Source organism: Lagopus muta, chromosome 6 (assembly GCF_023343835.1).
Source record: "Lagopus muta isolate bLagMut1 chromosome 6, bLagMut1 primary, whole genome shotgun sequence".
NCBI classification, from domain to species: domain Eukaryota; kingdom Metazoa; phylum Chordata; class Aves; order Galliformes; family Phasianidae; genus Lagopus; species Lagopus muta.
In genome coordinates this window covers 57,829,940-57,857,291 of record NC_064438.1, presented here as the reverse complement: position 1 = coordinate 57,857,291, position 27,352 = coordinate 57,829,940, and the positions used below count along the sequence as shown (strand labels likewise).

General features: G+C 55.3%; 1 protein-coding gene across 10 annotated transcripts in view; it reads left to right on the top strand.

Moving 5' to 3' along the window:
* Window positions 1-1,709: 1,709 nt before the first annotated feature.
* Window positions 1,710-27,352, top strand: part of TRIM9 (tripartite motif containing 9) — a 32,788-nt gene continuing 7,145 nt past the window's right edge. For 8 of the 10 annotated variants that reach the window (XM_048949158.1, XM_048949157.1, XM_048949155.1 and 5 more), the window contains exons 1-7: window positions 1,710-2,611; window positions 15,861-15,956; window positions 16,315-16,437; window positions 20,902-21,012; window positions 21,700-21,853; window positions 22,986-23,143; window positions 24,588-24,726. In XM_048949158.1, coding sequence (XP_048805115.1) covers window positions 1,793-2,611; window positions 15,861-15,956; window positions 16,315-16,437; window positions 20,902-21,012; window positions 21,700-21,853; window positions 22,986-23,143; window positions 24,588-24,726 — 1,600 coding nt within the window. In that variant the 5' untranslated portion in view covers window positions 1,710-1,792. The remainder of the gene's footprint in view (window positions 2,612-15,860; window positions 15,957-16,314; window positions 16,438-20,901; window positions 21,013-21,699; window positions 21,854-22,985; window positions 23,144-24,587; window positions 24,727-27,352) is intronic. The other 2 variants (XM_048949159.1, XM_048949151.1) reach the window with 1 other exon arrangement.

Genomic DNA, 27,352 nt, shown 5'->3' with positions numbered 1-27,352 from the left:
CCCCCTGTGCCATGCAGGGCCACCAACCTCCCCATTTCACAGCAGCCCAGGCTGCCCAGGGCCCCATCCAACCTGGCCTTCAACACCTCCAGGGATGGACGGAGCATCACAGCCTCTCTGGGCAGCTGTTCCAGCACCTCACTGCTCTCACAGCACACAACTTCCCCCTGACATCCAACCTCAATGTGCCCTCCCTCAGCTTCAAACCATTTCCCCTTGTCCTGCTAGGGGACACCTTTCAGAAGTGGTGCATCTTGTGCTGGTAGTCCCTGTTTCAGTGCTGGGATTTCAGACCTGGGATGCTGTAGGACATCTCAGCAGGCATTTCTGCTGGAGGCCTCGTCACCAAGCTTGGGCTCCATGACCTGGAAAGGTGAAATGAGGATGGGATGTGGAACTAAAGGTCAGGTGTGCACACAGGGACAAATCAACCAGGATTTCTGCTGTCAGCCATGAGCTCATCTGCTCAGAGTGGCTGAGAGGAAGAGGACCAGGTTTTATTCATTGAGTACAGGATGAATTGTGAGCTGCCAATGTCTTAAAGGAATAAAAAAAGGCAACTCTCATCCAAGGACATGTCCACTGAGATGGTTCCAGTAGGCATGGGAAACACGACACAGAGACCCCGTGCAGAGCTCACTTCTGTCCATGGGGCAGGAATGCTATGCATGGGTGGAAGTGTCCCTCTGGAAGGAGGGGGCCCTGAGCCCACCCACTTTCATTCATCTCTTTGAGGTGTTACAGGAGAGCCATGAAGCCTGCAGAGCTCTCTGTCTCACCTCATTCCTCTCTGTTATTTCTTAGCTCCAGCACAGCTCAGAGCCTCACCAATCAACCCAAACTCACCCTCCTGGCTGCCCATTACCTGCACAAAATCCCACCCAGGACCGAGGAGCCCACACAGCACACAGCAAAGGTGGGAGCAGCCAATTTACCACCTCAATGATCCGCTCTGGGAATCCACCCATGGGGGGGATTGAGGCGGGCTCCTTTCTGCCCCACAGATCAATGTGCTGCGATGATCCCGGCAGATTAATTAGCGACAGACGGCCTTCAGCATCACATCCTGCTGCTCCTCACTCTGATCTTAGAGGAGAAACCCATCGATTTCCCCAGCCCTGCCTTCCTCGTGTCCTACAGCCCGGCTGGAGGATGCGGTTGGGAGGAAGGCTGGGATGAAGGCTGGGATGAAGGCTGGAGGGGATACGGGAGCGCATCCCGACCCCCAACTGCTGCCATTTCCCGGTGGGTCTTGGAGCCACCGCACCGTCGTGGTTTTTCAGCACGGCCCAGCATCCCGCCGCGCTCCCGGCGATATCTTCACGTTCGATCCCGATTTCTAATCGGCGGCTCCCGCAGACAAAGCGAATCCTCCCGCGGGCTGCCGGGGTGCAGAAGGGGAGCGGGCAAGCGACGGTGATAACATCACCGCCATCTTGGGGGCAACCCGCAGGGCTGGGCGGGGACGGAGGGCGGCCCGGGGGGCGGCGGGGCCGTTCTCTAGGGTAAAACCGGGACTGCGGCGGAAGCGGCCGGCCGCCCCAGCGCCGACCCCGCAGCCCCGAGAACGGCCCCCCCCGCGGCGCCAGCGGACGGACGGGAGGGGCAACCAATAGCGGCGCGCCGGCCGCCTCCCCGCTGTCAGCGGACCAATCAGAGGGCGCGGGGCGGGGAGGGGCGGGGCGAGGCGGGGCGGCGTGCGGGCGGCGGGCAGTCGGCGCCGGGACGCGGTGCGGTGCGGTGTGTTGTCGGGCAGTGCCGCGGCCGGCGCCGCGCGTCGCCTTTTCCCCTTATGGAAGAGATGGAAGAGGAGCTGAAATGCCCGGTGTGCGGCTCCTTCTACCGCGAGCCCATCATCCTGCCCTGCTCGCACAACCTGTGCCAGGCGTGCGCCCGCAACATCCTGGTGCAGACGCCGGATTCGGAATCCCCGCAGAGCCGCCGCGCGTCGGGCTCGGCCGTCTCCGACTACGACTACCTGGACCTGGATAAGATGAGCCTGTACAGCGAGGCGGACAGCGGCTACGGCTCCTACGGCGGCTTCGCCAGCGCTCCCACCACCCCGTGCCAGAAATCCCCCAACGGCGTGCGGGTTTTCCCTCCCGCCGCCCCGCCGCCCCCCGCCGCCTTGGCCCCTCCGCCTCCGCCGCCCCGCAACGCGTGCCTGACGTGCCCGCAGTGCCACCGCAGCCTGGTGCTGGACGAGCGCGGGCTGCGCGGCTTCCCCCGCAACCGGCTGCTGGAGGGCGTCATCGATCGCTACCAGCAGGGCCGGGCGGCGGCGCTGCGCTGCCAGCTGTGCGAGAAGGCGCCCAAAGAGGCGGCCGTCATGTGCGAGCAGTGCGACGTCTTCTACTGCGAGCCGTGCCGCCTGCGCTGCCATCCGCCCCGCGGCCCCCTGGCCAAACACCGCCTGGTGCCGCCCGCGCAGGGCCGCGTCGGCCGCCGTCTGAGCCCCCGCAAGATCTCCACGTGCACGGACCACGAGCTGGAGAACCACAGCATGTACTGCGTGCAGTGCAAGAGCCCCGTGTGCTACCAGTGCCTGGAGGAGGGCAAGCACTCCAGCCACGAGGTGAAGGCGCTGGGGGCCATGTGGAAGCTGCACAAGGTGAGGGGGCGCGGCGTGCGATCGCAGCGCGTTGGGTTGCGAGGGCTTTCGCGGCCCGCAGTCCCTCCCACCCCTGCCGAGGGCCGGGTGCCCCCCAGCTCGGGATGCCCACAGCGCATCCGCGGCCTCGGGCGCCTCCAGGGATGGGGCACCCACGGCTGTGAGCGGTGCCATGGCCTCGCTGCGCTCGGAGTGAAGGATTTCCCCTTGGCATCTCAGGGCGGGAGGTGATGCCTGATGTTGCACCAGGTTGGGTACAGCGGTGCTGCGGTGGCACGGCTGTCCAGGGAGCGCTGGGGTCACTGCAGTGTTCCTGAGCTGTGCACATGGGGCACTCAGTCCCGCTACGGCCTGTCCCTGGTGATGATGGGTTGGCAGTTAGACTTGATGATCCTAGAGGTCTTTTCCGACCTCGTGGTTCAAAATCTGCCCTTTTCTATGAATGGTTCACAACTAGAATCCTAGAATGGCCTGGGTTGCAAAAGACCACAGTGCTCATCCAGTTCCAACCCCCTGCTGTGTGCAGGTCACCAACCAGCAGCCCAGGCTGCCCAGAGCCACATCCAGCCTGGCCTTGAATGCCTGCAAGGATGGGGCATCCACAGCCTCCTTGGGCAGTCAGGGCAAAGCCAACCTGCAGCACACTGATGGTGAGAAAGGGCTGTCTGCCTCCTGCACACTGACTCATTGGGGGGAGGAGGAGGAGGAGGGTGGCATCCCCTGAATGCTGATCAGCTCCGGAGTGCAGTCACTCCCACACAGGGCCCTGCTGGAGCTGGGGACAGAGCTGCCATGAGCACACAGCCCAGCCTGCACCAGCACTCACCTCCCCCTTTGTTGGGTGCAGATCCAGCAGAGGTGATGGGCAGTGCTGTGTGCACTCAGCTGCTGCGGGGTCAGCCCTTGAGAGCCTGGTTGGCATGGCTTGTTGTGCAGGGAGCACCTACCACTTTACCAATGCAGTACCTCACTGATGCTGCCAGGCATGGAGCTGCCGTGTTGCTGCTGCTGAGAGTTTCCATGCATCTACCTGAAAATCAGACTGCGAAGTCATGCCTGCCTTTCTGCGGGTGGTTGGTTTGGTTTTGGGATAGGACAGGGCCTGAATTCACTGCCGTTTCCCACTGCGTGTTTGTTAGGGGAGCGAAAAGAGTTCTGTTGGCATTAGATGTGACTTATTTATTTATTTATTTTAATTTGAAGGAATGATTTCACCTTCAGTGCTCAGGAGCGCTCCTTGAGATGCTGTGTAGTGAAACTGCCCAAGCTTTGGATGAGTTTGGCTGCATCCTGGGTTAGGGCTGTGCATCTGGAGCCAACAGCCTGTGTTTTGGGGAGCACAGCCCTTAGGCAGCAAGGCAAACCTGCAGGAGAGGTGGCTGCCCCTTTCTGCCCCACCTTCCTGCTGTTGTGAGTGCCTGTAACACACCTACAGACCATGAGAAGGGGCAGAGGTGTCAGCTGTTGCCTTCTCTCTTATATCACAGTGCTCTGTGGAAAGTAATCCTCAGTGCTCATCATTTGTGACCTGAGATGAATGTGATTCTCACTGGAGCCCAGGTTGACCTGAGCGTGGCTTGCTGGGCTGCTGCTCCATCAAGTGTGTCAATGCAGGGTTGCCAGGCCTTGTCAATCACTGCTGAGTCAGCGGGTGGTCATAGCATCACAGCATGGCCTGGGTTGCACAGGAGCACAGTGCTCACCCAGCTCCAACCCCCTGCTGTGTGCAGGTCACCAACCAGCAGCCCAGGCTGCCCAGAGCCACATCCAGCCTGGCCTTGAATGCCTGCAGGGATGGGGCATCCACAGCCTCCTTGGGCAACCTGTGCCAGTGCCTCACCACCCTCTGGCTGAAAATGGGGTGGAGACCAAAGGGCTTTTAGCACAGCTTTTTGGGAGCTGCCTTGCTTTTTGCTTCCCTCTGAAAACGAAGATGATCGTTTCAGAATAATTGGTGCTGAGACACAATGTCATACAAGGCAGGGAGCTCGGATTTCTAAGCTGGAAATCCTCTCTGTTCCTATCTTCCCTTCAGGACAGCTGTTGGGAAGAGGGGTAAATGTTCAGCGAAGCAAAGAAGGAAACAGGTTTAATCTGAAGTGTCTGAGTTTTGTACACATGTCACAGCTGTTTGGGTTTTGCCCTGGGAAGATGTGGTGCTGCTAGTCATGTCAGAAGCAGAAGCACAAGATGGAGCTGGCTCATGTATTCCTCACACATCTGAGTTCCTCTTGTGCTTTCATGGTGAGGGCAGGCCTGACAGCTTGCTGATGGTGAGAGAGAAAACCCCAAAATGAGGGAGCTGTTGGGTTGGAAGGGATCTCACACCCCCTCAGCCCCAGAACTGTGCTCAGGTCGCTGATCCCTACAGCATCTCTGCACTCCTTGCAGCAGAGGCCAGCCCTGCTGGCTGTAGTTGCATGCTGTTGAATTCGGCTGTGATGATGGTTAGCAGCTAATTAGCAGCTGTGTTACCTAGCCCCCAGCCCATGCACTGATGCAGCCAGGCTTAGAGGTGCAGGGGAGCTCTGTGGATGCTAAGCGTGATTGCTTTGTACATGTGGGACAAACCAGAGGCTGGGAAACACTGCATTGCCCGTTAGCTCCTGCCTGGGGAACAGTGGGCAGCAACAAGGAGGCAGTGTTATTCATGAGCCTGCCTGGTGCTCGTGGGAAACCCCAAGGGATTGCTACCAGACAAAGGTCTGTTTGCGTTTGCAAAAGGAAATATTTGCTGCTGAGATAGAAGCAGTGAGAATCCTTTATCTTTTACTACTGTGCTTTCCCAAGCCTTGCTCTGCTGTCCTGGATTCCCACTGCCTTCACTCTGTCTGCAGCACATCCATCCTCCTTTGGCCGTGCCATGCAGCTCCCTGCTGCTTTGTTCTCCTGTGGCCGGGAGCTGGGGGCGATGGCAGCAGCTCTGAAGTCAGAGGATGGCCAGCAATGTCACTGAGGTCAGTGGGTGTGCACAGCTTGTCAGTCACACAACCACAGAACGGCCCGGGTTGGAAGGGACCTCAAGGATCACAAAGCTCCAACCCCCCTGTGCCATGCAGGGCCACCAACCTCCCCATTTCACAGCAGCCCAGGCTGCCCAGGGCCCCATCCAACCTGGCCTTGAACACCTCCAGGGATGGACGGGGCATCACAGCCTCTCTGGGCAGCTGTTCCAGCACCTCACCACTCTCATAGCACACAAATTCTCCCTGGTCTCCATAAGTCCCAGTCCCAGATCTGGGAGTGATGCTGCCTTCTCACATAAGCATTTATTTAGAAAACAGCTTTCTGTCAAGCAGCCCTTCCTGCTGTGCTTAACCTCAGTTAACGGAGGAACAAGCATCCAAGAATATCCCATTAATCAAAGGCAATGTGGTACAGCAAGTTCTACAAGGCATTCTTGGAGCCAGCGCTGTGCTCGGTGCCAGGAGACGCCCGTTTAGGTATTTGCAAGGAAAATGGGCTCTGGGCCATCTTGGAGCAGGGGTAAATCTCTGTAGCTTTGTCATTTCCAGTGGGAAGCCCTGAAAATGAGGCTGTGGATGCCCCATCCCTGCAGGCATTCAAGGCCAGGCTGGATGTGGCTCTGGGCAGCCTGGGCTGCTGGTTGGTGACCTGCACACAGCAGGGGGTTGGAGCTGGATGAACACTGTGCTCCTGTGCAACCCAGGCCATGCTGTGATGCTATGAAATGCTCTAGGACTTGAGAGGACAGTGCTGTGCTGCGCTGTCTGTGCTTGGGCATCCCAAAGACATCTCAGCACGTGGCTGGGGTCAGTCCTTCTCCCATGGGCTGATTCTTGTCCCTCTCTCCTGGAAAGAGAAGGTAAGGCAGAATGGCACCCGGGAGTCTCCTGTCAGCGCAGCCCCAGCCTGAAAGACCTCTGAATTAGCAATGGGAGCAAACGCTGTACCTGGTGGTAACGTGGCTCACAGGGACTTGAGCATGGGTCCCTCTGTGGCTCAGGCAGTGCTCTTTAGGAGGCTGTTTGACTCCTTTCCTTATGCTCTCGGGAGGAATATCCTCTTTCCTCCAGCTCTGAAGGGAGTTCAAGGAGCTCTGCCTGCAGCTGTCCCCAAAACCTCACTTGAACCCTGCTTGTGGTTGACCTGGAGGTGCAGGCGGGTCGTGTGGCCCATCTGCTGTGAGAAGCAGTGCAGGTGGGTTTTGCTTTGAAACAACCTCCTTTCTGCAGAATGCTTAGCATCCTCCAGTCCTGCAGGGGCTTCTTGCTGCTTGGGTTCTCTCCAGTTAATGGCAGGAGACTCCCTGCTGCAGAGAGCAGGTAGGTTATAGCTGCAGCCTGTCGTTAAGTGCTGGGAGCATCCCTGGCCTGGGCAGCCCACAATGGGAGATGAGAGCACCCACACGTGATGTGCAGATGAGAAACATGCTGGCAGTGGGTAAAGGGCCCTTTGTGCTGCCCAGGGGCACAGCAGCCACACGTGCACCCCCAGCACTTGGTTATAGGGGCAGCTCACCCCTGCCTGCCTGCTCCTCTGAGCAGGGTTTTGAATGAGAGCTCTTGGGCATTGCACTGCTTAGTGGCTTTGCAAAGCTGAGGTATTTTTGGAGGGGTTGTTTGTTGCACCACAAAATGCATTCTTGCTGTTTCAGCCCATCCCTGGGCATGCAGGTGCCTTTCCAGGGTGGAAATGCCACCGTGGTTCTGCTGTGTTTGCAGTTAGTGCTTTCCGCTGCTGCTTGGCTGGGAGCCTTGCAAGCAAGGGTGGGAAGGAAGGACAGGCCTGGGTAGCTTTGCTAATGAGCTGCTTTCCCCTTGTGTATTCAGAGCTAGTTGTAAGTCTAAATAAAAACACGATTCAGTCAAAATCTCCCAGCATCAAATCTGCAGCCCTAAGGAATAGGCCCTGGTGTAACTTTACCCCGTTGCCTTGCAATCTGAACAAGCTCCAGCTGATGTTCTGGAGTTACCTGGGATGCTCACACTGTCCTCTGCTCCTCCCAAGGTGTGATGTGCAGCCACAGTGCTGGAGCTGGGACAGACCTGAGGTAGTTCCCTGCCCACACGGGGCACAGCAGGGACATCCAGGCTGCTAATTAAGAGTCAGGGCTGACGAGCTCCAGCAGATCACTGGGTTAATCCCACTAAACAAGATCTATTCATCCATCACTGCAGGGTGGGTGCCTTCTCCTCACCCCATATAACCAGCCCACGTTGGTCAGGCTGCAGGCAGCCCCTGCTGGCACTCTGTGCTGAGTTTGCTCTCTGCACCCAGCAGCTCCTCTGCCATTCTCTCCAGTGTTCGCTTGCATCACCACAGAGCTGGAGTGGAGCTCCTGATGTGCTGTGCGTTGCTGCTGTGAGCTGCCTGCCTTCATGCTCATAAAGATCAGCATAGCACCTGTCTGTTTCCACCGGATCCTCACGCTCTGAGAGTGTTGGGAAAGATTTCTTTTCCCCTTACATCAAAACAGTAACTGAGAAAGAGCCCTTCACCCAAATGGGATGAGTGCTGCTCTTCTGCTCTGGAAAACAAGAGGCTTCTCTGCCTGTAAAACCCATTGCAACAGGTCTCCCAAAGCTCTTTGACATACATGTTTTCTTTTAAAGAAGTATTGAATCTATCGCTTCTTGGCCTTTTGTGGTGTGAAATGGCTCTTGTGGAAAGTTGGAATGCTGCAAAGCATGGTCTGAGTTTGGAGATGCCACCTGCTATCCTGAGCCTGGCTCTGTAACATCTTCTGTGCTTTAAAGCCATCTCTCATTGCCTCCTTCCCCTCCTCCTGTATTTAAAGAAGGTGAATTTATGTGAAGGCACCAACACTGACTCCAAACCCCTTTGGCTGTCTTTTCTTTAAGGTCTTGGGGTCACTCCTTTCTTTCCCCTAGGAAGGCGGTTACTGGAGCAAATGTGAATGATTCCCCCCTCCTTTCCCTTGGTATTTCCTGAATTCTTCACTTCATAAATAATCATAAATGATTCAGTGAGCCCATTAGCTGCTGTCCTCGTGGCACAGAGATGTATTGCCTGGCTCCAGTGAATGGAGATCCTTCAGTGCTGAGCACCGGGTCCCCTTTCCTCCTTTCTCTCTGACAGGTTCCTTATTACTTCCTAATTAGCCGAACATCCTTTCCTATTAAAGAATAATGTTTTCAAGGCATTCCTTAGCCCTGCTCTTGGTGAAATTCTGACTTACTCTTCCTCCTGTTTTATTAATGGCTCTGGGATCTTCTCATAACCCATCCAGTTTGTGTGGTTAGCCTTCCCAGTACCCACCCCTCCCCATGCCCTTCCTTCTCATGTTGTCTTTGAGTGTTTTTATCATCCATACTGCTCTCTTTCTGCTTTATTTGCACTGAAAATCTTAGTGGGGCTCTCAAGAGGCTGCTTGAAATGCATCTTCCAAGTGCAAGGGGATGGACTTGCTGGAGAGCCCTTCTTGGATTGCATCAGGAGAACTGGGAGCTGCAGTCCTTGGATGCTTCACACCTGTGTGCCTGTTGAATTCATACCTTTCCACCCCAACCTGTGCCTCTGCTGTGGGCCTGTCACATCTTAGGGCTGACAAATGCCCTCAGGCACATCCCAGCTGGGGGTAAGGAGCAGGGACTCCTGGTTGTGCTTAGGCTGGACATGAGATTCTTCCCCACAAGTCCTATTCCCTCCTTATCCTGAAGCCTTGGTGATCCAGGCTGCTTTTTGGCTACCTGCAGCTGCACATATCACCTGGTTCCTATCCCAAATAGGAGTCATCCCAAATCCAGCCCCTCCAACATGGGATGCTCCCTGGCATGGAGGCTGGGGCTGCTGTGCAAGGTGAGGTCTGAGCTTGCTCGCTGTGCTCTGAGTGCTACCCAAGCACCTGCTGCAGCAATGAGCATTGCCATCCCCCTGCTCTGGTGTCCATGGTGATGGGAATATCTCTACAGTGATGCTTCAAGGAAATAGGGAACCCTGCTCCTTGGACTTACCTGTTTGTCTGTCTTGTGTCTGCCCTTGGTTTTCTCCAGGAAGGACAGTGTGCAGCCCAAGGGCTGACAGTGGCCGTGTCCCCACGTGGACACCCCAATGGGCAGCAAGGTGGGAGCATCGCCACTTGGGGACGTTCACAGAGAGCAAAGCTGCAGCCCACAGGGCAGGGAGAGCTCCTCACCTCTCCCTGTGCTGCCTGCAGAAGGCTCCTGGCACAGAGCAAGGCAGCTGGTCTGGGGGAGCAGCGTGCTGTGCTGCTGCAGAGGGAAGGGGTGAAGCAGAAAGGCCAGTCGATCTGCATGCATCTTTGACTTCACCCCCCCCCCAGCTCCTGCTGCTGTGTGATATCAGCAATCTTATTAAAAGCAGAAAATCAGTAATAATTAACTCGTGTTCTGTTGCCAGTGAAACTGCAACTGCCAGTAAGGCAGCAATGTCCTGGCCTTGATGCTGCCTGAGCTGAGCAGCAGAGAGAAGGGGTTTGCTGCATCCTTCAGGAACAGGTGGGGTTTGGGTGGGAGAGGAGATACCTGTGGTTGCTTTAGCTTAGCTGGGGAAGGCAGACTAGCGCTGAGGCACGTTAGCTCATCTTCAGATGAAGGATTCATGAGGAAGTGGCAGCAGATGGCTTGTCTGTGAGGGCACGGCGCAGCCCTGCTTTGCGGAGATGCTCGGGGGATGTGAGTTGTCCCCATCGCAGGGAGGGCCTGTGTGCTGAGAGCCAAAGGGGATGAGATGCCATCTCCCATCTGTGCCTATGAAAACCTCCCTTCAGCAAAGTGTGTGAGCGCTTGCTGATGTTGGTCAGCAGCCAAAGAGGCACAGGGCTGTGAAATGAGGATCTGCTGATAAAGACAGGATCTCCCAAAGCCGGGCTGCCTGGCTCTGCTCAGCTCGGTGGGCTCTTACCTTGGGGCAAAGCCACATGGGGACCATCCTGGGTGGCATGGTGGGTTCGTTCAGCTCACTGCATCACTGTCCACCATTGTGGGACACAGCAGCCACCATCAGCAGGGTGGTGACGAGTGGCTGCTCTTCTCATTTGCATTTCTAGGCAATTAAATGTCAAAGCAAAGTCAAGATGTTGGCTAGCTGTCAAGCCTATTTATGGCCATACTGGGCTGCAGCACACAGATGGGTGTTGGAGGCTGTAGGACAAGACACAAGGATGGTCAGTGCTCATAGTGCAGAGGGATGAATGACCCCATGGGGCTTGCAACCTGCTTTCTCAGATGCCCCTGCATTTGGGTTAGGAGAGGGAAAATTCATCGTCGGGGCGGTTAATCAGGTTTAAATTTAACTCCAACCAAAGTAATCAGATTTAAAGACTTAATGCAGTAATGGGATGGCAGAGCTTAAGTGCGAGTAACCATGGAGGCAGCTGAGGGAGGCGATAATTGGATTGAAGGCAAACGGGGCATCATTTTAAGGTGGAAAGCATCAGGGCTGCAGCGTGCACCTTGCTGGGTGTAGGTGGTGCCCATAGGGCTGCTTGCTGCATAGAGGCACCAGGGGAAGGATGGCACTGGCCAGGTGGGAGCCTTATTCCCACCCTTGGGCCTGCTGTACCGTGGGAAGGGGTACCTGAGGCTTGGAGGCTCATTCAGAGCAAAGGGAAAATGCCACAAGGAGCAGTGACCTGAGGAGGGATCAGGTGCTGCAGACATTAGCTGCTGAGCAGACCTCCCAGGAAATGCAGTGTCTGGCTTTATTAACTGCCTCGCTCTCTAATTAAGGCTGTGCAATGAGTTTATTACTCTTTAAAACAATAGTGAGGCTCTTGCAGTGGCTGCCTGAGGGGCGGAGGATCTTCCCTGATGAGCTGCTTCCTTCTGACCTGCAGAGCCCTCCAGCAGGTGAGCTCTGCTGCCCTGATTCCATGCACCCCTCAGCCTCAGCTTCCCTCCCGGGTGCTCGTTCAGAGGTGGTGCTGTGTTGGTGGGGCTCTGAAGGAGGGCAGCATCCCCACATACCTCCCTGTCTGGGCAGCAGCAAGTCGATGTCCTGCAGTTTCCCATCAGCACAGACTGATGTCAGTCCAGGGGAGGCCTCTTCCAGCAGGGCTCAGTGCGGCCACAGGGTGACCAAGCATCATGGAGCTGCACCCAGGCTAATTAGCCTGAGCACTGGGCGTGCTAACAAGGACACCAAGCTGCACTGCCTGGGTGTCTGCCCTGCTCTCACCTGGAGATGTGCAGTACCACCGCTTGGTGCTCCAAGCAGAACCCAGTGCACTGACCCCCTCCTCTGCCATTTTCTTGGCACGAGGGCACACTGAGCTCTCTGCTGGGTCCCTGCCCAACTCCTCTCTTGATTCCGGCCCCCAGCTCAGCTCGTTCCATCTCCCTGCTCCTGTCCTAGCAGCAGCTGCAGCCAAATGCAGAGAAGCCATGCAGAAACTGTTCCCAGCAGGAGCGTCCCTGTGCAGGTGAGGAGGGAATGACAAAAGCGTGCCGACATCCCCAGGAGGAGCAGTGCACAAGCATCACAGCCCACCACCAGGCTGCTCTCTGCCACGCAGCAAAGGGCATCCGACCTTCATTTGTGTGTGAATGCAGCAAGAGATGTGCAAGATGGAGCCTCTCCAGCTTCTTCAGAGCGCAGTGTGCAAGCAGTGGTGTGGTGTGGCTGCTCTGTGCTGTGCAGGGGAGGGGAGGGAGCCTGGAGAAGTCATTGATCAGCTGCAGGTTGTCCTCAGCCTCTCACCAGCCTCATTCATCTCTGGAAGCATTAGCAGCACTGACACAGCAAATGAGCCCAGTGCTTCCAGGGGGGTTGGAAATGCCACCAGCCTCACAAGAGCAGCTGTAGATCAGAGTGCTGGGCCACGAGTGGCTGGAATCAGCCATCATTACGGCTGCCTTGCTCAAGACAAGACATGCCTTGGCTCCCCATTACAGGAGCTGTGCGTTGCTGCTGCTCTGGGAGGCACCAGCTTGCACCAGGATCTGGCCAGAGCATCCCTGCTTCCTCCTGTCTGCCTCATGCAAACCAGATGGAGCTGCCCGTACTTCCTCACCATCAGCCTGCTCTGCAATGCCCAATATTTGGCCTTTTTTAGCTTTTCACCCTGCTTCTCCTTGGGATTTCTCAGGGATGTGCAGTAGGTTTCGCTGATGAAAAGCAAAGGTGATTTGTTTTCGAGTGTTAATGAAGCAAGACAGGAATTAATTGGCAATATCAAAGGGCTGTTGATAATATCTCGGTGCTCATTTCTTCTGCGTAAAAATCAAAGCAAGGACTGCATCCTGTATCAAAGCAGGGGCTGCACCTTCACCACATCACTTGGGCTGCTCCCAGACCTCCTCTGATTCCCATTGGGAAGCGTAGGGTTCAGATGGGGACTCCCAGCAGGAACGGGGTGCTGTGCTGTTCTGCTGCAGGCCCAGGTTACTCATCACTGGTTTTGGCACAACGTTTAGGCGCATTAAAATCCACGCAAAGAACATAATTGCTGTTTTTACCCGGAGTGTCTGACTTCCAGCAGAGTGCCCAGCGCTGGCTGACGTGCAATTCCAGGGGCTGGCAACCAAGAGGCAGCAGGTGGTTTTCAAAACATGAGAAACCTGCTTTCAGAGAGGCTCCTGGCCCCGGGGCTGAGCGGAACACTGACCCCAGTCCCTTCCATGGACAGACTCTGGGCAGCAGCTGCGGTGAGTCACTGTGTTAGCATGGATGGGCTGCAGGCAGTGCCAGCATCACCAAGGTCTAAGTGGAAAATGCAAGAGACTCGGTGTTCCTCGCGGTGAGGCAGAGCAGTGCGTCTGCTCCACAGAGCAGGGCACCCTGGAGCCATACAGGAGGCAGTGAAAGGGCTTCAGCGAGGTCATTGTGCTTGCAAAGAATATATTCCCTGTCTTATTTCCAGGCTGGAGCTTTTGAATCCCTTCTGCCTGCTGAGGAAATACACTGCCCCAGTGTCTGCCTGAACAAAGCCAGCGGCTGGGGCCATCTGTGCACACAGTGATGCTCTGGGCTTTGGCTCCTGGCTGCTGCTTGCAGTCAGCTGAGTGTAGGTGGGCCAAACAGAGCAGGTATGGGCTGGCAGAGGGATAAGAAACAGCTCTATGAGCTGATAAGGCATCGAAGTCCAGTCTGCCAGAATTGATTTCTGCTCTGCACTACAGCACCCAGAGCTGCTTTGCCGTTCTTTTATCAACAAATAATTGGCTTTATCCAAACCTTAGCAGCTGGCAGGCAGCAGCCTGGCTTTGGGGCTTGCCACAGGGCTGCTGAGCATTAACATTCACATCTCATCCTCCTCCTGCATCCCCCCATAACTGCAAAGAAGGAGGCGGGGGGTTGCTTCTTGCCTGCATTTTGCACCCAGGAGCTTTGCTCACAAAGCCAGCTCTGTGTGCTGGGTCAGACACACAGCAGTGGGGGCTGCACCCTTGGCCCTGCTTCCTCACCAGGGTCAGGATGCCGTGGCTGTAGCAGAAAGCCAATTAGCAGCTGTTTAGCTTCATCAACTTTCTGAGCGAATGCAAGTTTTAATTAAACATCCCATTTTAATTAGTCAGGCATCACGTACAGTAAGCTTGCCACAGGATTCAAAGGCTGTAGGTCCTGTGCCTTAATTAAAAGGATGAAGCACATGACTTGAGCTCCAGCATCTGTGGCAGCTCCTCATCCTTTTGGGGGTATGAGCAGAACACTGGGAGCAGATCTCTTCTTGCCTTGGCTCACTGTGCTGCTCTTCTAGCTCCCTCACCCCTCTGTGAGTGCCCCACTGCCCATACTGAGTCACACATGATGTGTGACAGCTTGTGTCCCAGCAGAGGATGTGCCAATGGAGGCTGTGTTAAGGCTGTGGGAGATGGGAAGGTGATCCAAGACAGCCAGCATGGCTTCACCACGGGCAGATCCTGCGTGCTCATCCCTGATTTCCAACAGGAGGGAGTCAAAGCCCAACAGAAATCCCTTTGTCAGCCAAGCCTGGGAAGGGGGGCTATTAGTGAGCACAGAAAAGGGATGGATTCTCTCCTAAGTGCTCCAGGGACAGAGATTTAAATGCTTAACTCCCATTAATGCTAATGTGAATTACGGAGGTCTCCTCTCGCTGCTTTGAAACGAGAGCATCAGGAAAGCAGGCCAGCTATGTGGGAGAACAAATTCACTTGTTCTTAAGACCGTGCTGAATAGGATGTTTCTTCGTTTGAAACTCATTCATTCTCCCACTGATGCTGGTTGTGGTGGGATGCTGCTCTGGTCACAGGGGACACCAGGGGATGTTGGAGGTTGGATGTAGGGAGAAAATTGCTCTCCAAAGAGCAGTGCTGCAGTGGCACAGCTGCCCAGCAGTGGTGGGGTCACCGTGCCTGGAGGTGTTCCAGAGCTGTGGGGATGTGGCACTGAGGGACGTGGGCAGTGGCAGGGTGGAGTGGGCTGGGATGGGACTTGGGGATCTTGGAGGTTAAATCAGGTTTTCCAGCCTGATTCTATGAGTGTTGCAGTGCACACTGGAGCACACACTGGGTCTCCACCACCTTTCGTGTTCTGCTGAGGCACAGCAGTCCCAGAGCAGGCTTCCCAGCCCTGAGAAACCACAAGAATCCCCAGAGCTTTTCCCTGTCAGTCTGTTTCCATGCAGAGATGCACAAACACCACCTGCCCATTCCCCCACACCTTGCTGCAAGCCTTCATCACCTCGTCCTCATCCTGCCCCCTGCTCACACCCATGCAAGCTGCTGCCTTCTTTTCTTAGGGCCAACCTGCGACTGCCTCGTGTGCCTGGTGATCCAAGCCATCTCTGGAGCTTGGCTTTGCTCCAAGGGCAGTGGCCTTTCAGGAAGGCACCTGTAGGATTGACGGCCCCCACTCAGACATTTAATTTCTCCCCGACTTAGAATAACACAGAACCAGAAGGGCTTCGTTTTTTTCTGTCCCCCACAGCTATGAATCATGTTGTCACTGTGCTCACAGTGCTGCCCTTAATGAATACATTCAGGCATGCCTGCAAGCCCCCGTGCACATTCCCACACGCGCTCCGTTGTCATCTAGCATTAATTAACAATGTTTAATGGGCTAACTGCTCCGTGTCCCCAGCTGGGTGACTCTTGCCATGAGCAGCAGGGATGCAATGGGATTAAGAGCACAGTGGAAACACTTCCCTGTTAGGCATCTTCCTAAATCTGAGAGTGTTGATGATGGCTACCCCTCCTCTTCCCTTCCTTCTCCCAGGGCAACAGGACATCTCCTGCCCCAGGAAGGCAGTGCAGGGACCCCAGTCCATCCCCACCACACTCATGCCAGCTCCTGCAGCGAGTCTGGGACATGGAAATGATGCTACTTCTTCTTCCCCCTGCAGAGCCAGCTGTCCCAGGCCTTGAATGGGTTGTCAGACAGAGCCAAGGAGGCAAAAGAGTTCCTGGTGCAGCTCCGCAACATGGTGCAGCAAATCCAGGTACGGTGTTCAGCCCTTGCTGGGGGGATGAGCTGCTCTCTGGGATCTTCCACCCCATCTCCTCAGCTTGCTTCGGGGGGATCCTCTCCGAAGGGGCCCCCAGTCAGCAGCTATCTCTTTTCATGTGATCCTTCCCAAAACTGTTCCTCCCGAAGCTGAGTGATGCGGTGAGCAGACCTCACTCTGCCACAGGCAAATCCAAGGATGCTCACTGCTGCTCTCTTTGCCACGAGCCAGGGCTGTACATATGCTAACAGCATGGATTGGTGTGCTGCCATGGCTGTACACGTCAAGATAACCCTAGTAGACCCCAGGAGGAAAGTCATGCTGTGATGCTTTGCTCTGCTCTGACCCACAGGAGAACAGCGTGGAGTTCGAAGCCTGCCTGGTGGCCCAATGTGACGCCCTCATCGATGCCCTCAACAGAAGGAAAGCCCAGCTGCTGTCCCGGGTCAACAAGGAGCACGAGCATAAGCTGAAGGTGAGCCCCAGGCTCAGAGGGCTTCCTGCAGGGCTGCCACCAGAGCGGGGTGAGATGCGCTGCTGTTTGTTGGGCTTGCTGCAAAGCTGCTTCTCACATGCTCAGCTTGCTCTGATGGGTCCTGAGCAGAGTGCTGCTGCCTCCACTGCATTACTCTGTTGCTGCACCAATTAGAAGTGATTGGGTCATTAGAGCCCTCTGTACAGTATCCAGAGGCTGTTAGGTGACCTTGTTTGTGTCCCACGTTGCTTCTGAGCTCCTGGTCTGATCCTGCAGGATGCAGTGCTGTGAGTTCTGCTGGTTTCAGCAGGAGCTGCAAAGAGCTGGGGCACCTGGGGCTGCAAGATGCCACTTTTGTCATCAGGCGGGAGCAGGAATCACTCTGTGTTCTGTTCTGCTTGATGAGCACCTCAGGATGATTGTTTCACCCAGCAGTGAAACATTGGCACAGAGGAAGCTGAGCTGCACATCTCAGTGTGAGCATCGAGGTCAGCTGAAAACAGGCTGAGCTCTGCACACACCTCCTTTAGGCTCTCCCTCTCAAGCATTTCCATCATGTTCACTGTCCTACACTCTCTCCTCGCTGCTGCTTCTCCCCAGCCTCCCTCCAAAGCCCCCAGCAGGTTGGGCATTAGACTCTGATCCACAATTAAAACCCATGGGTCCAAAATAGGTCCATCCAAGCCTGGGAGTTGGACAATAGCAGCTTTGTGGGGCTGAACCCTGCATCAGGGCTTGCTGTCCAACAACAGAGCACAGCCCAAATAGGCAGTGCCACGTTGCTGGCCTGTAGATACAGAGAGGACCCCTGTGCCTGCGGGCTCTCTTTCACTCTTGCCCTTCAGGGCATGGTTAATTAAAGCATAAAACATTTTCTTGGCTCAGCACAAACTACAGAAGCCTTTCATATTTTGGCCAGGGGAAGAAATCTGCTTCCCACGGCTCGCTCATCCCATATTGCCTGTCCCCAACACATTCATCCTGCCTCATCCACGCTTGTTACCGACTGGCCTTTGTCATTAGGCAGAAGCAGCCACACTGTGAGTGCACTTCCAGCCCCTGGGCTTCAGGCTGGGCTCTTAAATCAGCCCTCAAGTCTCCCTGCTTGGAGTACTGAGTTTAGCAGCCTCCTGAGCTGTGTGGGAAGGGATGCTGTGTGGCAGGAAGGGCTCCATGGAGTCAGCAGCATCACGGTGGCTGCTATTTAAAACCCAGAAGCTGCTCCCTTCTATTTTGCAACCTGTGCAGCGCTGGTCAGACTTTTAGCCTGAAATTATTAATTTTCCCTTCTAATTCCTGTGAATTAGGAGTGAACAAGAGCTGCTGCTGTGACCCACCTGAGGGCAGCTGAGTCCTGCTCTGTGAGATGTAACCTCAGTGGCTGAGACATACAGCCCAGCTCAATGCATGTCCTGGGGCAGGGACAGAGAGGGTCTTGCCTGTGTTCATACATGGAGGTGAAGGCCTGCTGGGCACCTCCCTGCTTTTCTCTCTGCTCAAACAGGGTCCCCTCCCATGTCACACCCCACAGCCCTGTCCCCACCATGCTCTGTGACCCAGGGGATGAGGCTGCCTGGATCATCACTGCCTGGAGCAGCTTTTCCTTTGCCCCTCCAAGGAGCCCCCAGACAAAGACAGCACCTGCAGCCCCCAGCTGGGCAAGCATTGTGCCTGGAGCAGCTGCACCTCCCCGGTGTCACCAAGGCTGCAAAGGCTGGCATTGCCTGCAGGGGACGATGACAAAGCCTGCAGCTTTTGCTTGGAGGCTCTGTGGGGCTGAAAGCATTGCAAAGGGAGCAGACATCCCTGCAGGGTGTTAGAAAAGACAGCATGCAGGGTGCCTGGTGGTGCATGGAGGGGCTGCCTCCGAGTGCCCCCATGCTGTGTGCTCAGCCCATGGCTTTCTGTACGTTCTGCTGTACTGCTGGTCCCATGGGATGCCCGCAGTTGGGGTCAGTTCAGCTTCAGGACTGACCTACTTTAGCTTGACACACATTTCATGGAGACAGGCACCAGGCCAGGACTGCCCATGGGCCAACACTGATTGTGCCAAGGAATGAACTTGGAAGGGACATCTCCCTGCTTTTCCCAAACCTCCCCTAAACTTAGATTCATAGTAAGAGCCAGGCTTTAAAAAATAGGATCTGGAGGAGCAGTGGGGACAGGTTTTAAACTCCATACCCAGGGCAGACCTTGTGTGTTCTGCTTCTCATGGATGGCTTTGGTTTCCAAAGGACTGATGTGGTGTTCCCAAAGGAAGATGTCCTATGGCACAAACACTGAGTATGGGACATGCATTCCTACAGGGTTGTCCCAGGTAGAAATAAGACACCTTTTGGAGCTTCAGCCCATATCACTGGACATGTTGGCATCTCCAGAGATGAAGTGCTGCTCCATGACCCTTCGTATGGCATGGCAGCCCCCAGCAGGGCTCATCCAGCCAAGGTTTGCATGAGGCTGCATGCCTTGAAAAGCAGAAATCCAGCCAAGGGCTAAAAAGAGGAGGGAAGACGAGGAAGACAGGTAGAGCTGAGTGCAGATGCCTTCTAGGAGCTATATTAAAATGTAAATTATAGTTAATGTCATCTTGCAGGAGAGAAAAGCTCTGGAAATAAATTTCCTATTTTAAGGTAGTAAGGAGCTGCTGTGAGCACGCAGCAAACGTCCTTTCTGCAGGCTGCAATTAGTAACTGGGTTCTGGCTGTTGCCTCCATTGACGTGCAATGGGGAAAAAAAAAGTGACAAAAGCAACCAGAAGGGAAATGTGTGGAGCTGCCCCAAGCTCCTTGCCAGCTGAGCTGGTGCTCTGTGTCCCACAGGCCTTTTCCCAGAAGATGCCACCATTCAGTGCTTTCAGCAGAGCTTTGCAAACCATCCATTCTATGCTAATGCCAAGGCAGTTGGTGCTGCTGGCTGTCTGGTGAGCACTGCAAGCCTTCAGAGTCCTCCTAAAGCTGCATGGCTGCTTGCCTTGCTCCCTTGTACAAGTCAGAGGAGCTTCCAGTTTTTCCTTTTGGCTCTTAACATAAACCCCCATTATTTTGGTGTAATGAGGAGCTGAGATACCCCACCAAGTGGGGACAGCAGCAGAGGAGAACTACTGCAATTAATCTGCTGTTTCATGCTCTAGTTCTCCAGCTGAATAGGTTCTCAATCCCTGAACAGAATCACAGAGCTCCAGAAGGGCAGGAATGCTGCTGAGGGGCAGCCCTGGTGGGATGGATGTTCTGAAGCTGCTGGGACTCAATGCACAGTGCAGCCAGAGCTGATTGTGCCCTATGGCAAGGAGCCTGGGCTGGGTTGTGAGCCTGATGGTGACCTCTCAGCCTGTCCCTAAGCATCCTCCCTCCAGTCAGCAGCGCTGTGAGCTTTGCTGGGATGGGAGCAGTGGGTGTTTGGCTCATTCCCTGCAAGCACAGACCACCCTGCTGCTCCTGGTTGGGACCAGACCTCTGTTAGGGACCAGACATCAGGAATCAGCCTTGCTTGGAAGGGAGGAGCCTGCTGGGGCTGACTGTGCAGCCAGGGAGCATCACTCCCCAGCCTCGGTCCTCGCTGGGTGACCGCTGCTTGTCGGCAGCACACGTCGGGCTGCTGCTGACAGATGGCCATTCTGCTGGTAATGCTTCAAAAGCATCCTTTGGGGCAAGGAGAGGGCTGCAAATTCATTATGCTGGCCCAACCCGATGGAGATTTAAGCTGCAAAGAAGATAAGAAGATTGTTTTCCCAGTCCCATCTTTGGATTGGTTATCTGTGCCGGGGATACACAGCATGTCTTGCAGCTGGGAAACGCGGCGTCCAACCCTCTTGGTCAGGAAAATCCTCCAACACCCTTCGCTTTTTGGGATGGAGGACGAGGTGGGAGCTCCCCCTGCTGTCTCTGCAGCTCGGCACACGGTATGTGCTGCTGATGCTGCTGCTAACGATGCTGACGCGGCCCCAGCAAACAGCAAATCCCCCCCCAAACCGAGAGCCAGCATTTCCCACTGCCTCACAGAAACAGATACATTGCCCCAAGCTGCAGAGCCGTTGATTCGTTTCTTCCTGCTAGGTGATTAAGCAGAGGTGATTAAATTATAATTAAGCAACACGTGATCTGATCGATTGCCCTGCAGGAGCTGTTGCCCCCCTCTGCAGCCCAGGTTTGCTGGCTGCAGGAGGCTGGCACGTGCCCAGGTTCACCTCCATCCCTTTGCATAGCTCGCAGAGGAAGCACTCAGCACGGCTTATTTTATTGCTATCACTGTGCTGAAGATGGGGCTGTGATGTGTTCGTTCCTCCTGGAGATACCAGACTGCCAGGTATCGCTCCTGGCTCCAGCACAGCAGCCCAGCTGCACTGAGGATGGGAGGGCAGATGGAGGATGGAGTCAGTGAGCTGTCCTGTCTGCTCCCTGGACGCTTTGTTCCCCTTGCTATTGATCACATCCATGTGCCAACACTGCTCTCCTGGTGTCATTGCAGGTGGTGAGAGACCAGATTTCTCACTGCACGGTGAAGCTGCGGCAGACCACGGGGCTGATGGAGTACTGCCTGGAGGTCATCAAGGAGAACGACCCCAGCGGCTTCCTGCAGGTCAGGGCTCAGCTCCCAGGAGCAGTGGGAAGGCATTGCGCAGCCAGAGCCCTGGGGTGCAGCACAGTCAGAGGAGATGCAGTGAGGGTGGTGTCTCTGGCTTTGCCAGCCCTAAAAGCAAAGGCCAGACCCTCATCGTAGAGCCATAGAATGGCCTGGGTCACAAAGGAGCACAGTGCTCATCCAGCTCCAAGCCCCTGCTGTGTGCAGGTCACCAACCAGCAGCCCAGGCTGCCCAGAGCCACATCCAGCCTGGCCTTGAATGCCTGCAGGGATGGGGCATCCACAGCCTCCTTGGGCAACCTGTGCCAGTGCCTCACCACCCTCTGGCTGAAAAACTTCCTCCTCATATCCAACCCAAACCTCCCCTGTCTCACTTTAAAACCATTCCCCTTGTCCCATCACCATCCACCCTCACAAACAGCCATTGTCCTGTTTATCCACTCCCTTCAAGCACTGGAAGGCCACCATGAGGTCTCCCCAGAGCTCTCCCAGAGTTGGGTGGAGGGGAATCCAGTGAGGGCAGTCATAGGGCCGTGCACCTGGGCAGGAATGACCACCAGAACTCCAGCAGTCGGGGCCAGAGGTGGCAGCCTGGAAGGCACAGGGAAGGGGAACAGTGGGGTGGGGATGAGGCTCAGCATGCCCAGGTTGCCCTCGTTAGCTGAGGCTGCTCCCTGCCACCAGATCTCCGATGCTCTCATCAGAAGAGTGCACTTAACGGAGGACCAGTGGGGAAAAGGGACGCTCACACCCCGCATGACCACGGACTTTGACCTGAACCTTGACAACGGCCCCCTCCTGCAGTCCATCCATCAGCTCGACTTCGTGCAGATGAAAGGTAAGGTTATTCCTCTGCTGTGCTGGCTGCTTCTGTGCGACTCAGCACAGGTGAGGGGCAGCAGAGAAGAGGTTCCCTTCCCTACCAACAAACAGAGTTTGGAAGGTCGGGGCTCAGCCTGGGTCAAACTTGCTTCTGTTTCTCAATGGTAAAATGCAGATAATGGCTGTCCCCTCACTCCCCATTGTGAGTTTTAGGGCTCTTTTTGGGAGCAGAGGACAGTCCTGTGACAGCTGTGTCCCACTGCAGCACCTGCAGACAGGGCAGGACTGGGGCCGGCTTTGCACCGTGCAGGTGCACATGTGCAGTGTGATGAGACCTTCCAAGAGAGGGCCTTTGCTACTCATTTAAGACAGCCAGCTCCTGTTTTCCATCTGGGTGGCCCTGGCAGCAGTGGCAGCACTCCTTTAGTCCCCAGGTGTTGGGATCGCTGTGGGTCAGACACCACAGGAGATCTTTGGCTCAACTCCACGCAGTGAGATGAAATTCTGCTTTTAAGCATGAGTAGAAGCTATTTTTCTCAAGGGGCATCCTTCAATTGCTGCTGGCACTGCCAGCATGGCTGCTGCTGCCATGGCTGTGCCAGGAGGCCTTGCTGCACTCTGCTGCAGGTCCAGCCCAAGGCATGGAGGAGTCACAGCAGGACATGGTGAATGGGGAACCTTTGCTGTTGAGTCCATCTCCTCTCCCAAACATCTGTGGCCTCTCCACGTCTTGTCTGGGTTCTCCACCTCTTCTCTCCCACTGGCCCCAATCAATTTTGAGGGAAGAGCATGGAGTATGAGTGGTTCAGATTTGGGAAGGCTCTGCGTGGGACACCGTGGGAGGACCCTGAGCCTTTTTTTGGCAGATTGAGGGCCATCATTCCTTGAAATAGCATCACTGGGCAATGCTCATCTCTTCTATGCAGAGTCCTTCAACTCGTGCCATATCCTCCCATATAAAGAGAAATCCAATCTATTCTGCAAAGCCCAGCAGGTGCTGGTATTTATGGCTCTGGCATCACTTTTGCAGAGCTGCCTTGGCCCTGGGGCAGTGGCTGCATCCTCCATCCTCCAGCTGCACATGCACGGCTCTGCCCCACTCCTCCCCAGTGGTGCTAGCAGTCAAGGTCACCCTAATTTGTGTTTAGTTTCCTCCCCAGTGCCGGCCCCCCCAATCCTGCAGCTGGAGGAGTGCTGCACCCACAACAACAGCGCCACGCTGTCCTGGAAGCAGCCCCCCTTGTCGACGGTGCAGGTGGAAGGCTACATCCTGGAGCTCGACGATGGCAATGGAGGGCAGTTCAGGGTAAGTGCTGGGGGCACAGAGCCAGCCCTATGGCACAGCACGGCCATAAGGCAACCAGCAAGCTCCCAGGTCCTTGCAGGCACTCTCCTGCCCTGCAAATGTGAGACTTGCCCAAGGAAACCAGTGGTGCAGACAAGCCACAGGGGCTTTCTGGGGGCTGGGGTTACTTGAAGGGGTAGAAATACCTTTCCAGTGACCAACATGACTTGCAAATGTGAAAGACCAGTTTGTAGCTCTGTCTTTTTTAGGTTGCTGAATATTTCCTGCAAGGTATGCTAATTGCCCTGAAAGTCTCCCAGCTTGCCAGCTGCCAGCAAGCAGAGGTGTTTGAGGCCTGAAGGCTTTTAAATTGCTGTAATTACACAATTAAAATATGATTTTGCTCTGATCTGACACGCTGATAATTACCCAGTCACTGTGACTGCCCATCATCATTTCTCAGTACATCCCTGAGAAACTCAGCTGGGCAGGAGCCAGAGCAAAGTCAGGGCAGGAACCCTCACCCAGAGGGTGGTGAGGCACTGGCACAGGTTGCCCAAGGAGGCTGTGGATGCCCCATCCCTGCAGGCATTCAAGGCCAGGCTGGATGTGGCTCTGGGCAGCCTGGGCTGCTGGTTGGTGACCTGCACACAGCAGGGGGTTGGAACCAGATGAGCACTGTGCTCCTATGCAACCCAGGCCTTTCTAGGATTCTGTGATTCTATGAAAGGGAGCCTGCAGGCTGTCCTATGAGCCTTGGGGACAGACACACACCTGGGAAAGCAGGGCTCAGCTTCAAGTACTGCCTCTTCAAACAGCATCACAGGAAGGTCTGGAGTGAGAGCAGGGCAGCAGAGCTTCCCCATGCAGGTGTGCTCCCCAAGCAGAGCCTCCATCCACACCATGAAAAATGGAGCTCAGCTGTGGGATCTGCTAATTACAAGTCAGTGCTTTGTGAGCCAGGTGTTTCAGTAGCCTGTAGGCATGTTTGCTGTCAGCTTACACAGCCCTGTTGCTTTGAACAGGAGCAGAAGCATGACACGATGGTGAGTCAGCACCACATGGGCGAAATCACTTTGTTTTCTTTCAAGGAACGCTTTGATCCTGCCATCCAGGAGCATGCAAAATTGTTTTCTGCAAGGTTTTTTCTGTGTCCTAGGCTCTCTGTGTTAATTCATCTCTCTGGCAGGTTTCCTCTGGGATTCAGTGGGAGCTTAGCTAGGACTGGTGCTTTACAAGTTGGTCCAACGTGAATAGTGTGTCTTTTCCCTGTAGAAATTGTACATTAGTGTCAAGGAACAAAGCACAGAGTCATTCTGCTTGGCTTTAGCAATATGCATGCCCATAAAGCTGCCCCATGCAGCATGGAGTAACAGGAGCAGGTGGGCTGCTACCACCCCTGGGGTTGGATGCTCCGGGCACTGCCACCCCTGCTAACTAATCCCCAGCTGTGCTTGCTCTGCAGGAGGTGTATGTGGGCAAGGAAACCATGTGCACAGTGGACGGGCTTCACTTCAACAGCACTTACAGCGCCCGTGTCAAAGCCTTCAACAAAACAGGAGTCAGCCCCTACAGCAAGACCCTGGTGCTGCAGACATCCGAGGGTAAGGCACGGCCACAGCCCCAGCCCTGTGCGCCCGGCTGCTGCTCATACACACACGTGGGGCACATCACCACCACAGGCTTGGCACTGCCATACTGGGAATTCCACGCTCGCTGGGTCTCTGGTGTCTGAGCAGCCATGGCAAGGAGACAGCACTGAGGGGAGGAGGAAGGGCTGTGTCAGGAGCCTGGAGCGGCGCCCGCAATGCTCTCTCATCCCCTTTCCTTTGCAGAAGGTGTCATCTGGAGAGGAGTCGTGGAAAGCCTCCCAAAGGGAGGTGTTGTGAGCTTTGGGTTTGTGTTACGCCCAAGGGAAACTCATGGCTGCACTGACTTGGTTTAGAACAAGACAGTGAGCATTGCTCCTCAGGCACTAAGGGCTGAGCAGGGCTGCAGAGTGACGTCGCCATACAGTGTGCCCTTAAACCCCTGGGAGGGCAGGGACTGTGCAGCTGCAGGAATGTCCTTGCAGACCCCACAGACAGCACCAGCAGAGCCGTTCTGAATATCAAACACTCTTGCAGGTTGCAGGGGAAGCTCCTCGCTTGACTTTTAGTGCATTTGTCACAGCAGGTGCTTAATCCCTCATGGAAAATGGGCTTGCTTCTAACACGCAGGTCACAGGGTTAGGGCTGTGGGGGAGCAGGCAGCAGTGCTGCAGCTGGGCAGGAAAGGCTCAGTCCCACCAGCACACCCAGCTGCAGCTGGGGACAGAAGGAAGCACACAGCTCAGGGCTGGGGATGGGGGTGAACCTCTTCTTGCTGCAGAGCACAGTGGTGGGTTTGAGCAGGCAGGAAGAAGGGTTTCCTGCTGCAAACTGGGTTGTGGAGTAGGAGCAGAGCAAGGCTATGCAGAGCACTCCCATGTGCTGCTTGCACTCATCCCTAGCAGGAAGCTGCTGCTTCTGTGAAGCATGGGCCAGGAATGGAACAATGTCTGACAGTGAGGTGGAGCAGAGAGCAAACCTGTGACAAGCCCTTCTCATCCAAGAGGATCCCAAAGCAAATCCCATCCATCCGAGAGCTGTGTGTGCATCTGCAAAGCTGGACAGCAGCAGCAGGGAAGCCGTGGCGTTGCTCTGGAGGGCTGAGGATGGCACAACACAGAGCAGCCCACACTGGGGTGACTCCTGAAGTCAACAAATATCACTTGCATCACTGCCTGGCTTCACTGGGCTTTGCAGGAGGCAGCAGGGCTTTGGCTTCCCATCAGGTTTGTGCCTCTTTTAGGCTGCATTTGAGACACAGCATCCCACAGTTGGCCCGTAGGCAATCCCAGGAGCTCTAGAATACAGAGGAAGCTGGAAAACGGCTGTTGGTGGTCCCAGCAGGCTGGGTGGTGCTTGGGGCTGGTGCCCAGCTCAGGAGCACACACACATCGCTCATCGGTGCCTCAGATGAAAGCTGGCTTTGTGTTGGATGGCCTTCGGCGTTCCTGCACAAAAGAAAGAGGCAGAAAAAGTAAATGGACCCAGAGTGCTTGCTGCTTTCAGAGGCAGTCAGAGCTTTTTGGACTCAAAGTGCCATAAATTGCAGCTGTGTGCAGCTTCCAGGCCCTGAGCGATGCGGTGACTGGGCTGCCTTGCACGTCATTACCATCCATCTGGGCTTTTATGCCTGTACAGCAGCACCCAGTTTCTAAGTGCTGTTTGCACTGAAATAGCTCTCGGGTTTGGCTTTCCCCTGCAAAGTGCTCCTGTGGGAGAGCAAGGAGGGACAAAAGAAGAGACATGCTCTGCATGAGGAGGACATTTCTCAGAGCACAGCTGTCCCGTTGTAAGACCTTATCAGATGTTCTGCTTAGATGCTGATAGAGAAAATCTTCAGGTCCTGGCAGGCAATGTCTGACTGCTTGTGTTGTCTGATAGCGATAGGACAAGGGGGGAGTGGCTTCAAACTGAGAGAGAGGAAATGTAGGTTAGATGGTAGGAGGAAATTCTCTCCTCAGAAGGCTCAGAGCTGTGGGTGCTCCATTCCTGGAGGTGCCCGAGGCCATGGGTGTGCCCTGGGCAGCCTGAGCTGGGGGGGCACCCAGCCCATGGCAGATGGTCTGTAAGGTCCCCTCCAACCCAACTATGCTGTGGTAACTGAATGCAAAACCTACAGAAGGTAGCTTCTGCCCTCTGCATGCAGTGAGATGAGCTTTGGGGAGCAGAATGCCCTGCAGGGTGCCTGGCTTCTCAACAGAAGAAACCAAAAGTCTCCATAGACTCCGAAGATGGCGCAGCGTAATGCCTTCCCTACCTGACATGGCATCCATCCCATCCACAGAGTGACCTCCAGCAGCAAGTTTTGAAGCAGCATCATTTGGAAAGGGCTGAACAGCACAAGGGAAAGGCACTACAAGGAGCCGTAGGAACATCAGATGCTATTAAGAGAGCCATGAGCCTGCCTGCCCACAGCGGCCCTCTTGCTCCTGGTAGACATCAGAGGGCGCATCCCCACCTCAGCATGAGCTCCATGTATGAACACGTTTTGCAGTGGGTTACCCAAGCCGTTGCTGAACCCACTGATGCTCTTTGCTTCTGTAGCCTCACGCAGCAGCAGGTCCCAGAAATTGGCCCCCACCATACAAAGAAATGCCTCCTTTTATCTCTTTGGACTCACAGCGAGGTGGGAAGGCTGAGG